This window comes from Acinonyx jubatus, chromosome D4 (assembly GCF_027475565.1).
Source record: "Acinonyx jubatus isolate Ajub_Pintada_27869175 chromosome D4, VMU_Ajub_asm_v1.0, whole genome shotgun sequence".
In the NCBI taxonomy this organism is placed as follows: Eukaryota; Metazoa; Chordata; class Mammalia; order Carnivora; family Felidae; genus Acinonyx; species Acinonyx jubatus.
This window is the reverse complement of record NC_069391.1, coordinates 33954095-33966882: the sequence shown is the minus strand read 5'-3', so window position 1 is coordinate 33966882 and position 12788 is coordinate 33954095. Positions and strand designations below refer to the sequence as shown.

At 40.8% G+C, this 12788-nt stretch overlaps 1 protein-coding gene across 4 annotated transcripts in view; it reads left to right on the top strand.

Annotated features, from left to right (window-relative positions):
- The window catches only part of TDRD7 (tudor domain containing 7), a 76271-nt gene that overhangs the window by 44637 nt on the left and 18846 nt on the right, over positions 1 to 12788 (top strand). For all 4 annotated transcript variants that reach the window (XM_027039493.2, XM_027039492.2, XM_027039497.2 and 1 more), the window contains 4 exons: positions 764 to 1350; positions 4827 to 5013; positions 9320 to 9431; positions 11104 to 11306. In XM_027039493.2, the coding sequence (XP_026895294.1) occupies positions 764 to 1350; positions 4827 to 5013; positions 9320 to 9431; positions 11104 to 11306 (1089 nt within the window). The remainder of the gene's footprint in view (positions 1 to 763; positions 1351 to 4826; positions 5014 to 9319; positions 9432 to 11103; positions 11307 to 12788) is intronic.

Here is a 12788-nt window from a genome sequence, read left to right as displayed (position 1 = left end):
TGTACCCTGGTCTAGTAATAGAAAGCCTTACAACTTGGAAAAAGTGGCACCATGCATCAGTTTCTCTTCTCTTTCTTCTCTTATACAAAGAGATGCCATCGAGCCATAACTCTCAGAAATGTTACACAGATAAAATTAGAGATTGGATGATGTACAAATGCCAGGCATTTTTATCTCTTGTTCCTTGGAGGGGCAACTTTTCGCTAACTTTCTACTTTAGTGTCTGTAAAAACTGTACCTTGTCTCTGGAGAGTCTTTTTCTAAATAACGTAAAGCTAAGGGTTTTCTCAGGATACTACAAGAAAAAGAAAAAAGCTAGCTCTTTAGGTTTGTCTGAAGATGTCCTAACTTTCTTCCCAGTGGTTTATTCCTGACAGTTCTGATACCTTTTCACGGCTTCATCCCACCTTGTATTTAGTCAGTTTGTAAGCTGCTGCTTTGGATTTGACAGAACTAAATGAGATACCTGGCTTATGGGGCAGAAACTCTCATGATTTCATAGGGTTGTTGGAGGCCAGATGCCTCATAAGGGAAATTCGTGCTATTTTATTTCCCTGTTTATTTCTAAAACGTGGCTCATGATGTCGTTTGTGGATGAAGGCAAGGGATTAAGTCTTAGTGGTTGAGAAGAGTAAAATGTACACTTTTGTTTCTCTCGATTGACTTGAAAACAGTGTCATTCTCATTTAAAATGCATTGATGTGTTTTCAGGTTGTTTGCAGCCATTGAAACATCTGTCATTTGCTTTATTTAAAAATTTCAGGTGGAAAAACCTTGCAGTGGTGGTCAAGATTTACTTCTTTATCCAGCTAAGAGAAAGCAGCTTTTGAGAAGTGAACTGGATGGTGAAAAAGTGCCTCCATCCCCACTACCTGCTCCAAAACAAATACCGCCATTAAAAGGGTGTCCAGCAGTTATGCCAGGAGACTTTAAAGAGAAAGTTGCGGAGCTTCTGGCGAAATATTCAAGTGGTCTTTGGGCCAGCGCACTCCCCAAAGCATTTGAGGACATGTACAAAATGAAATTCCCTGAGGATGCCTTAAAAAATCTTGCCTCGCTTTCTGATGTATGCACCATAGACTACATTTCTGGAAATCCCCAGAAGGCCATTCTCTATGCTAAACTTCCATTGCCCACTGACAAAATCCCAAAGGATGCAGGGCAATCACATGGCGATTATGATATCAAGTCTATGGTCGAACAAGAATATTTGCAGATAGAAGAAAACATTGCCACAAGTGCTGATACCTTTGTGGAGAATACACCAGTTCCTCCGTTAATCATTCCGACTGAGGCATCCCCATCTGTTTTGGTGGTTGAACTGAGCAACACAAATGAAGTGGTTATCAGGCGAGTTTTATTTTCTAATTCTTTAGGATACTGCTATACTGTTGTCACTTGGCTATTCTTCCCGTGGATGCTGGAAGTTGAGGAAGAATAGTATATTTTTAGTTCTGTAGAGTTATAATGAAGTATAACCGTAATTCTTGTTTTTACATCTTGTACATTTCTCTCAACTGCCAGAACTGTGTTTGTATCTTTTAGGAGATTAATTCTTATTTCTTCTACATTAATGGTTATATATGTACATTTGTCTCTCCCAGTAGACAGTGAGCATCTTGAAATCAAAGCACTTTAAAAAATTAATCTCTGCATATATTCTGAATATTTGGTAGATTTGTTAAATATGCAACTGTTCTCATGAGAAAAGATAACAGTATTAAAATTGGAATGATAATATGGTCTGAATGCAAGAAGAATCTATGTCAAAAGCATAATGATAACTGTGTATATCAAAAGCAATGAATGTCTAATCCATAGAATAAGTAAGTCACCCACTAGGTAGGTAATACTATTTAATCTGGGACTGTGTAGCATTTTACAGAAGTCAAAATAGCCAAGCACTGCCTACCTAGTACAATACATAAGATTAGCCCTTGGAGCCAAAGGTACTCTCTGGTTACTTGGTCCTTTTGATATCATCGTTGCCTGGGCGGAAGAACCATTGCCAAAGTGGCTGATGATAGCTGGAATTACAAAAGATGGTTCAGCCCCAGGCACCTGACATGGACTTTTGGAGAAAATATAGAATACATAGAAGATATTAAAAGACTATAATTTGTAGTTTCTAACTTGGGATAAAGAATGGAACCAGTGTAGCTGGATCTCTGGAGGCACCAGCCTAGAGTATGGCTGTGGACAGAAAAGGAAAAGGCTGAATCAGAGCAGTGTCCAGGCTTCTTCAACCAAAATGTTGAAATTTGGGCTGTTACTTCTCCAGAGAATCATAGGTAAGAGTCTGAGTGGATAATGAAGTGGAATCAAGTGTCTTGGTATGCTCAAACTAGATTGTACAGAACCTTTAGAGAGGTCTTATTCTGTACAGAGGTAGTAAATGAATAAAGCTTTTATTCTAAGATGCTGTATTGCCTGAAGATGTAAATGGATTGTTGAGAGTTGGGGATTCCACTGTGGTTCACTAATAAATTGAAGTAAAGGAAGGATGTTGAGGAGCACATTGCTAACTCCTACCGTTTAGAAGAAATCTAAGTCTGCCTCCCTGGCAGGATCCTTTGGTGTCTGTTACTATTAGCTGTCGGATCTGTTGTCAGAGACCAAGCACCCAGCACTGGGCTCGACATCGACAGATCATATGATTTCTGATGTTCTAACCAAGGGTTGGCAGGAATCTGGATCAGGTCCGGACTTCAGTAGAAGGGTTCTAATCTATGTCAGGATGATTAGGTCCAGGTCTTCAGATTGTTTAGATCCCCTTTTCCAATATAAATTTGAATCCTGGAGTTAGCATTCTACCTGTTCAGCACAGTTGCTGGCAGCCAGCAAGCATGATGGGTAATGCGTGCTGTTAGATCCACCCAAGGTCAATGGCATCCCCCACCCACCAACCCAGAGACTCAGTAGATTCCAACCAGGCTGAGTCCTATTCTATATTCATGTCTTCACCCAGGTAGACAGTAGGCTCTGGAAACTAGGCCTCTGACTCGTGAAGGGTCTGAGGAGGGGTTGTGGCACAGACCTCATATCAAGTGTGGGAATCCTTTGTCTTCAGTGTCAAAAATTAACTTTGTGAAACTTTGTACTTACGGAATACCTGAATTAGCCTACATATCATTCTTTGCCCACTTGTTCAGGTAATTGGGAGACAGTGCAGGACTTCATTCTTCCCACTACCCACCATCACACCAACCATAATATCACCTCCACCCAAGCCAAGTAGCCATTCTTCTCTGCCAGTTGTCATTGAGAGCGGATTTCATGCTGCTTCTCTCCACCTTCCTCCTCCCTAGCGGGTGCCTGTGCTGAACACACGACCAAGTCACAGGCTGCTGCCCAGGCCTCCGGGCCGGTTAGGCTCCCAGGGCCGTGGCAGCACTAAAAGGAGGACCTGTGAGACTCCAGGTCTGGGAAATGGGCACTCGGCAGAGCTACAGACCTCCTGGGGGACGTCAGAGCTGAGAGGCAGCTGCACCCCAGGCAGCACCTTACCATTTGTAAAGCTCAGTAAACTTAACCAGCAGAGTGTGATAAAGCTTCTTCAGCTGTTTCTGGAGTAAATAAGATGCATGCAATATTTGGTTTTAAAATAGCCATTGCTCAAAAGAGGCATTCTTTTCATTTTGTGTAGGACCTTTTAAAGCTTTTTTAACTCTAGTAACAAATAGATTGAATAGGGTATCTTCTGTCCTGCCGATAGTTACCAAGAATGCATGAAAACATTTTCAGAGGAGTAGTCTCTTAAAGCTGTATAGGAGCACTTGGGCCCTGGGTAAAAGCGGAACAGTGCAAAGGGAAATGTGCTTGTTGGCATACCCCCCATCTCCCTAGTCAGTGATTCTGGTGCCGTTACGGCATAGCTTCCAGCTAAAAAGGCTTCATCCTGTGGTTGAGACAGCTCCTGTTATAGGAGCTGAACTTGATTTGCTGGGTTTCACATCCTAGAAAGAGGCCTTTGATGGAATTGTCCCTAAGTACTAAAAGGCAAGAACACAAGAGCCTATTTGTGGCACAAAAGGAAATAGTGTGTTTTAATAATCAACTGGGACGAGGTGACTGCAGTTTTTACAGCAGAAAATTGTAGAAGGAGATAGGCCATATCCTGAAAAAGCCTTCTCAGAAAGCATACAATTTAAGAGAGATTTAGCTAGAAGATATCATCTCTTTAAGGGTATCAGAGCTCAATGTTTTGTTGTAATTTGTTTAAACTTGTCCAGTAAGCTGGGGAGATGGGTTGTCACATGGTTGTGTTTAGTGCATTTAAGGCTTTGTTTTTCTCTCTTAAAATTTCGTTGGTTGTCAGGGCTTGAGTCTTGTTCAAACCCAGCCTTAAGGCAAAACCACCAACTGGATTCTCTTCTCAGTAATCCACAAAGATTTCCAGCAGCCTTAGTAAAAAAATCTTAAGCAGACTCTTGCTAATCTGGCCTGCACTGGTGTCTCCATTTTCCACCATATTTTCCTCTCTTCCCTTCCCTTGAATCTTTTCTCAGCCTCACCCTCACCGAAGTTTCCCTGACTGCTTACTGTTACATCCTCCAGCTGTCTGGATTGTTGTCAAGCATTTGATCTGGTGTGTTCGGCCCTGGTGTTGTTTTACATGAGCCCCATAATATTATATTTTCCTTTATCAAGACGGAAATGTTTGCTAAATACGTGTTCTCCTACCCATTGACATAATCCATGTCTGAGACTGGAAAGATGGCAGTAGAAAAGAAATGAGAGTGTCATTAGTGAATTCCTGGTGAATTCCTGTCATTTTCCTCCTTCTGGGTTGCTTCATTTGTGGTCTCTTCCTTTAACTAATTCAGGTATGTGGGCAAAGACTATTCTGCTGCTCAGGAATTAATGGAAGATGAGATGAAGGAGTATTACAGTAAGAACCCCAAGATCACACCAGTCCAAACTGTGCATGTTGGGCAGTTACTGGCTGTAAATGCTGAGGAAGATGCTTGGTTACGGGCACAGATCATCTCGATGGATGAAAACAAAATAAAGGCAAGCACTGTTTACTTTGTCATAGCATTATGAAGAGGCACACATTATTTTTCAAACATAGGTGTTGCTTCTAATATTGTGTCCTTCCTAACTCCATTTAGTTTTTTCCAGAAGTTGACAAGATAATATCTGTAAAAGATTACCCCTATCAGCTTTTAAGTCCGTGGTAGTCATATGATCTCAGAGTTTGAGTTTAAAAAAAAAGAAAAAAAAAGTCTTCTCCATGGCAGTATTCATAACCCATGATATAATCAGGAAAGGGTCTTTATTTCCATTCTCAGGAGAGACATAATAATTACCGATCAAAGCTCTGTGGGATTCCTATCAAAATCAGCACTTTGGAGTAAGGGAAGCAATACAGACCAGAGGACGTGACATCCCCACCTCCCCTCTTATGCAGCCAGCCGAGGACCCCAAACAGGACTCAGGTTGTGCCCCGAGAGCTGAGTGTTGCACTCTCCGTCCTCTTGGAGAAGTCAGAGGACTCTTTGGCCTGTCTCTTGCATCAGCAGGCTCCAAGACTTCCAGACTTGGCCATGTTCTTGGCTGTCAACCTCTGCCCCATGGCTTCTTCTTTCCTTCAGTGCAGAGATGGAGAATGAGAACTCTCTTACTCTCAAGGCACAGTTTTGTCTGGGTTTTGCAAGCAGGGAAATATACTTCTATTTCTGCAGCCTCTGTTCCATAATTTGAAACCTATTTAATTATGGTGTTGTCAGTCCCTGGCAAATAACCTTTGTGTGTCACTGAGTGCAGATACTGCTCACTGAACCTGGGCTTAGGTCCATCAGATACTCTGCCCTGAAACCCCTGGCCCCAGGCACAGGGTCAGGAGGGTCAGAAAGGGTACTTGCTGTTTCTTACCCAGATGGTTCAATACAAGAGGCCCTGGCCCTCTATGGAAGCAAGCTCACCCTAACCACCGAGCCACCCTTAGCCACTCACAGAGAAATTTAGGAAATTCTTTAACTAAATCTACAAAGATACAGTTTTTAAGCAATTTGGTCTGACTATAAAAATCTGAAAATTGGAACGGTTTGGCAGTTTCTTAGAAAGTTATTACACTTACCATCTGACCCCTAAGTCTTTACACAAGAGAAGTGAAAATATAGGTCCACCAAAAGGCTTGGACACAAGTTTGGAGCAGCTTTATTATTACTAGTTCAAAATGGGAAACAACCCAAATGCTTACCAATAGGTGAATGTATGAGCAAATTGTAGTATATTCATAGAATGGAATACTAGTCAACACAAAAAAAAGGCATGAACTACTGAAAACAGTCACATGGTTAAAACTCATGAACTGTGAGAGCAGTCAGATACAAAAGAGCTATCCTGTCTGATTCCAGATAAGTGATGGCTAAGAACAGCTAAAAATTCATCTATAGTGATAGAAATCAGATCAATGGTTGCCTGTGACAGGAGGTGGAGGGGGCTTAATTGGAAGGGGGTAAGGGGGAATTTTTGAAGTGGTGGATGTGGTCTGTATCTTGATTATCATGGTCATTGTATGGATATATACATTTATCACAGCTCATCAAACTGTGTACTTTAAGTGGGCATTTTTCATTCAATGTAAATTATATGTGGATAAAGTTTGGGGGAAAAAAAATCTGGAACACGTTAAGGACCAAGCAGAGAACTGAGCCAGTGGGAAGCACAGTGCGATTAGCGGCTTGGGCCTTAGTCCTGCCTCTGCCTGGGAATAGTCATGTGCCCCTGGTCAAGTCCCTCCATCCCCTTGTCTGTATCTCAGATGCCCTTCCCTGCATGAAAACACTCTGATCTTGTGACGCTGTCTTCAACTGGAACCTCCTCTGGGAAAGAAAACCTTTCACACAATCTTAAGATTGGCTAAAGAAGAAGTAAAAACCAAAAGGGCAGTGTCATGAAAGCCAGAAGAAGAAAGTATCCCATCGGGGAGAGATCACCAGCTGTGGCATCGGATTGCTAAGAGCCGTGGCTGGTGTTGGGGGTGAAGGGGGCATCTCAGTATGTTATGCGGTCGCATAAGCTCTTAGACTGCAGTCCAGGGAGCAATTCTGTTCTGAGCTTGTTCCCTCAACCCTGTGAAGCAGACAGACCTGTAGTTCTCCTTTTCTCTGGAGAAAGCCCCGCTACTTAGCAAGTCTGTTTCTCTTGAGCTGTGCTGTGCCTGGCAACGAATACAATTCCCTCCTTGCTTTCCGCTTGCCAATCTTTGGTGAGTGTGGGAAACAGGAGTATGAAGTCATGCCCTGAAGTGGGTGCTGGATTGGGCCCAACCCAGACCGGCATCCCAAGGATGTCTGATTATCACTCAGGTGGCGCGGTGAGGTCTACGGCCACTGGATGGTGCCAGAGAACCAGGAACAGACTGGGGCTCCGCTCCAGGCCTGGGCTGCTTGTGCTGATCCCAAGGCATTAGGGAGAGAAACTCCACTCAGCAGGGCAGGGCAGAGTACGGTGTGAGTCAAACTCGCAACCCACGAGCAAGTGTTTTGTACACTGCAGCTGCCACACAAATGCATAGTGTTTGATTCAGAAAGAAAGAAAGGAAAGAGAACAAGCTCCAAACGTTACGGAAATCCTTTGAAGATTTTGGAGCAGTTATTCTTTAGTCTTTTGATGCTAGGAATACAGACTGAATTTCCCTGGAATGGTGATTATGTCCTACTGGTATTATGTCCTATTGGTAGACCGTGTTCTCTGCATTCTAGGTCTGGGAAGAGCAGAGTCCAAGTTGTAGGTAGCGATAGCTATTAAAGGAAACAAGTGTTGCCTGACTCCTGAGGCTTATGGGAAAGAAGAACAGGTGCTGCTTTGGGACTGGAGTAAAGGGCCCGGACGCCTAAATGGCTGCGCCACAGATCTCGGCCTACAGAAGCCCTGAATCAAGATAGGGATTCTGGGAGATGATTATCTCCATCATGACATACAGGCCCCACAGACCCACTTATCAGGTGGTCTGGAAGGGTATTTAGAGTCTCTGCATGTCTTCTTTTTTTCATTTGATTCCCTGCTGGGGAGAATTTCTGTTTTGTCTGATTAGTACCAGAATCTAGGTACTAAGAAGCTGGCCTTTGGGCTTAATTTTTCTACAGAAAGTGAAAGCACCTGGCTCTCTGCTACATGGTATTTCTTAGTGGTGCCTTTGCTCTGGTTTTTGTTTTGTTTGAATAGCTGTCATCTGTTTTAATTAGAGAAGCATACTAGGTTTTTAATGCTTTCCCTCAGATTATTAGTTATCGTGCTATAGTTATCATTCTAAACCACAGCTCATTATTTCTAGTTTTATTTTATGGTTTTAAATTTTTAAACTGCTTTTATTTTTGAGAGAGAGAGAGAGGGAAAGAGCACTCACATGAGTTGGGAAGGGGCAGATAAAGAGGGAGACACAGAATCCGAAGCAGGCTCTAGGCTCCAAGCTGTCAGCACAGAGCCTGACATGGGGCTCGAACCCACAAATGCTGAGATCATGACCTGAGGTCGGACACTTAACTGACTGAGCCACCCAGGCACTCCTAGATTTTATTTTCCAAAAAAAAAAAAAAAAAGAAGCTTTTTTTAATACATTTCTTTCCAATAGAAGATGTTATTAATATTCCAGAGATAACATCCAAGCTCTCAGTGATCTGTGCTAATGGTGAGGAAGAGTCGTGCAGGTTTCTGCAAACACAGAGCTCTGTCCAGCAGATTTGGGGCCTTTTGTTGAGCTGGCTGGAGGCCTAACCCAGCTTTGCTCCACTGGGAAGTACCCATTTTTACAGTGCAGAATTCCCTGTTATCTAGCCATAACGCCATTGTTGTCATCGACAGAAAGCATCTGGATCTCTCAAAGCGCATAGCTGGGAGTAAGTAGTCACAAGTGCTGTTTTGGGGATTTCAAATCTGATAAATACTCCTCTGTAGGTGACACCCTCTCTAGAAACCAATCCTGCTCCCTAAGGATGCGCATCATTAGCAGAAGTACGGAAATCAAGACAGGAAGGGGCAGGGGCAGTCAGGGCTGTGGATCTGGACAGTTGTGCTGCTGAGAAGCTGGCAGCTACAAGGCATCTGACTGAGTTCAGTCTTACCTCGTTCTTCCTGTGGGCGAAGAGGAGTGAGGCTTGGAGTCTGGGGCCCTGGCTTCCCTGGTCCCAGCCCTAGCCTTTCCTTTCTGGACTAAGTCAGGGGCACCACCCCTGCCATTTTCCAGGAAGTCTAGAGCCACTGAACATGTTTTTAGGGAATAAATGGAACCAATCAAATGTGTCGGATGTTTTTTAAGAAGTGAGGATGAAGAATTTTACTTGAGCCTAAATGATGTTTTTCTTATCATTAGGTATGCTATGTTGACTATGGTTTTAGTGAAAATATTGAAAAGAGCAAAGCATACAAATTGAACCCAAAGTTCTGTTCACTCTCATTCCAAGCTACAAAGTGTAAGCTAGCAGGTAAGAGGAACTTTTTTTAAAGCGCTCTCCATTTTGATACATTATTACCATTGTACCTTTGGGCGGTTAAATCCCAAAATGACCTAAGTATCTCAAGGTCTTATAATGAGTTATTTCTTGAAAGGTATAAATAAATTCATGTTTAATGTCTTTACAAGATGTGACCATTATCAATATGTTATAATGTTTTTATTATACTTTATAATGTTTTTATTATGCGAATGTCTGTTGGCCATCTTAAAGGTTTTGTTGTTGTTGTTCAAACTGCCCTAGCAATGCCAGCCAGAGGCCCTGCCTGTATCATGGGATTTGATCAGTTTGGATCCTGTTATTTGACCTGTTGGGAAGTGACTCTCCGCTTCTTCCCCACTGAGGTGGCCTCTGGCTACTGCTTGTCACCACCTAATGCACCTTCATGCACCCAAGCCCAAGTTCATCCTTCTCTGGCACAGTCCACATACCATTGTTCTTTTCTTTCCTCCTCTTGTGTGTGAGAGGGATGCTGTAGGAGTAACCTACAAGCATGGAGGATATAGTGGCCGTGTTGATATGAGGAAAGACACGGGAGTGTGTAAGCATCATGCCAGGAGAGCCTGAGCTAAATTCAGAAAGTGATCACAATTCTTCAATGAAAATTAGCCCTGTGAGAAATACCTCCTTCTCATCCCGAAAGGGTTTTTATGCCAGTGGGGCTGGGTATGGCTCTGTCTGTGAGGTAGATCCCAAGTAGTTTTAGAAGCCTCTTATAAGCCTGTGGGAGTTAGTTTTGAAAAGAACGTATCAGGAGCGTAGGACAAGATTCAGGATGCTGAGATGAGAGATTTGGTGAAAGCTGTGACGTTATGTGTCCAGAAGAGAGAACAAGAAGAGAGAGGTAGCTCACAGGGACTCTGAACTCGTGCTTATGGATTTCAAGGGAAAAATACAGAAATGGACCTCATGACACCATTGGGGAAATGATGAGCTAGTTTTAATTAGTTTAAAAGAATAACTTAGAGTTGTCATGTATATGTTACATAGAATTACAATTTTCAAAGAATTTAAAGAGTTAAGTAGACCACAGTGAAATTCACCTAATACCTATATTATGTTAAATACAATTTAATCTTTCTTTGATAAATCACAACGTTCTTTGGTATACTCAGAACCATCATGGTGTACTAAAGAAGAAATAAAGAAAGAAAATAATTGTATAAATTTCCAATAAATGCATGTTCATTTTATATGAAACAATTGTATATTAGAAAATTTTAAAGATCAAGGGTAAATTTTTAGGAAAAACATTACAAATACATAACTGGCAGATATGACTGACTGATAGCTTCTTGTGTGTATTAGTCTTTTTGTTTTAAATATGTGTTGGTATATAAAGTGAAGTCCATTTCTGCTAAGGTAGAAATTCTGATAGACCATCAACTTTTCTTTTTGTTGTAAGATTGCCTGCCTTTGTGTAATCATTCAAAAAGGTATTCTCACTACAATATATATATTTTAAAACCTAAGAATGGGTAACGTGAACAAGAGTGTAAAACAAAGCTTCCCTAGAAAATTTATAAGTATTTGGTAGTAGATTCACTGTTACAGTAAGCGGCCCAAACAGTCCCATGCAGTCTATTTATCTTAAAATGATTCTGCTAATTAAGTAGAAATTAAAATAGTCAATATTTTTCAGGGTTGGAGGTTTTAAGTGATGATCCTGATTTAGTGAAGGTGGTTGAATCTTTAACTTGTGGAAAGATCTTTGCCGTGGAAATACTTGACAAAGCAGATATTCCGCTTGTTGTTCTGTACGACACCTCGGGAGAAGATGACGTCAATATTAATGCCACCTGCTTAAAGGCCATCTGCGACAAGTCTCTAGAGGTTCACCTTCAGGTAGCACTGTGACCACTCTAGTTGTCTGTCACACACACTGTAGAGAAGAAAGGTAGCGGAAAAGAATGGTATAAATTTTAGGCTAACAATTGATAGGGACAGGTTGCCTGTGTGTCAAGGGAGAAAAGGGGGGGGGGGTCACTGGAAGAGGGGAAAAGAAGGCCAAAACATAAATAGGAATTATTAGGAATTGGGTTTTTGTTTTATTTCCCAGTTTCTAGAGTAAAATTATATTTTATAAGAAATTATTTTGCAAAGATAATAGAAGCAGATAATACAAAAGAACAGAAAGTTAGATAAGTGAAGATGTTTATTAAATTGTTAGCTTTTACAGTTTTAAAAGGTAAAAAACATAAATTTTCCACAAAGAAGGAAATCTTTAAATAAATTATAGAACAGCTACTCTAAAGAATAAGATGAGATGTTAAAAATGGTCATTTTATTTTTTTATTATATATTTATTTTTTAAAATATATTTTTTATATTTATTTTTATTTTATTTACATTTATTATTAAATATATATATTTAAGTATTTGTAAATATATATTATATATAATATATTATATATTATATATATATAATTGTCAAGTTAGCTAACATACAGTGTATATATACAGTGTGCTCTTGGTTTTGGGAGTAGATTTCCGTGATTCATCGCTTACATACAACACCCAGTGCTCATCCCAACGAGTGCCCCCTCAATGCCCATCACCCATTTTATTTTATTTATTTATTTATTTTAACTTTATCCATTTTTGAGAGACAGAGCATGAGTCGGGGAGGGGCAGAGAGAGAGGGAGACACAGAATCCGAAGCAGGCTCCAGGCTCTGAACTGTCAGCACAGAGCCCCATGAGGGGCTTGAACCCATGAACTGTGAGATTATGACCTGAGCCAAAGTCAAACGCTTAACTGACTGAGCCACCCAGGCACCCCTGCCCATCACCCATTTTAAATGGTTTCCCATGGCAACATTGGGAAAACATTTGTTTAATAAGTAGAACAACAGTGAATTCTCTTTATATTATGATTTGACTAAAAGTTGGCCAAAATTAAGCCTTTGCTATGATTATAATTTTTAAAAATTACTAACATTCATGCAGCCGATAAACACAGGTAGGAAAGTAGGCTGATGATGGGACTGATTTTGTGAGAGTTTTTTATTTTCATTTATGTTAATGTTGCAAAAAGTATTTTTTATGTAATAATTATTTTTCTAAATTAATAGGTAGAAAATAAACCAAAATGAAAGACACTTAGCCTTTCAGGCAATGAAATGTGGTAATTAATGTTTGCAAAATGTGTACTTTGTCCCTGAAACAATGATATCAGATATTCCTTTTGGAAAGAGAGGTCTCCAAATGAGGGTTTCACATTTAAGTTTCAAATTTTATTCTATCATCCTATCTATTCTCCTGCTTGCTTAAAAGATGTTAAAATGCAAAGACTTTTAATGTGATTATTTAGGTAGATACCCCTAAA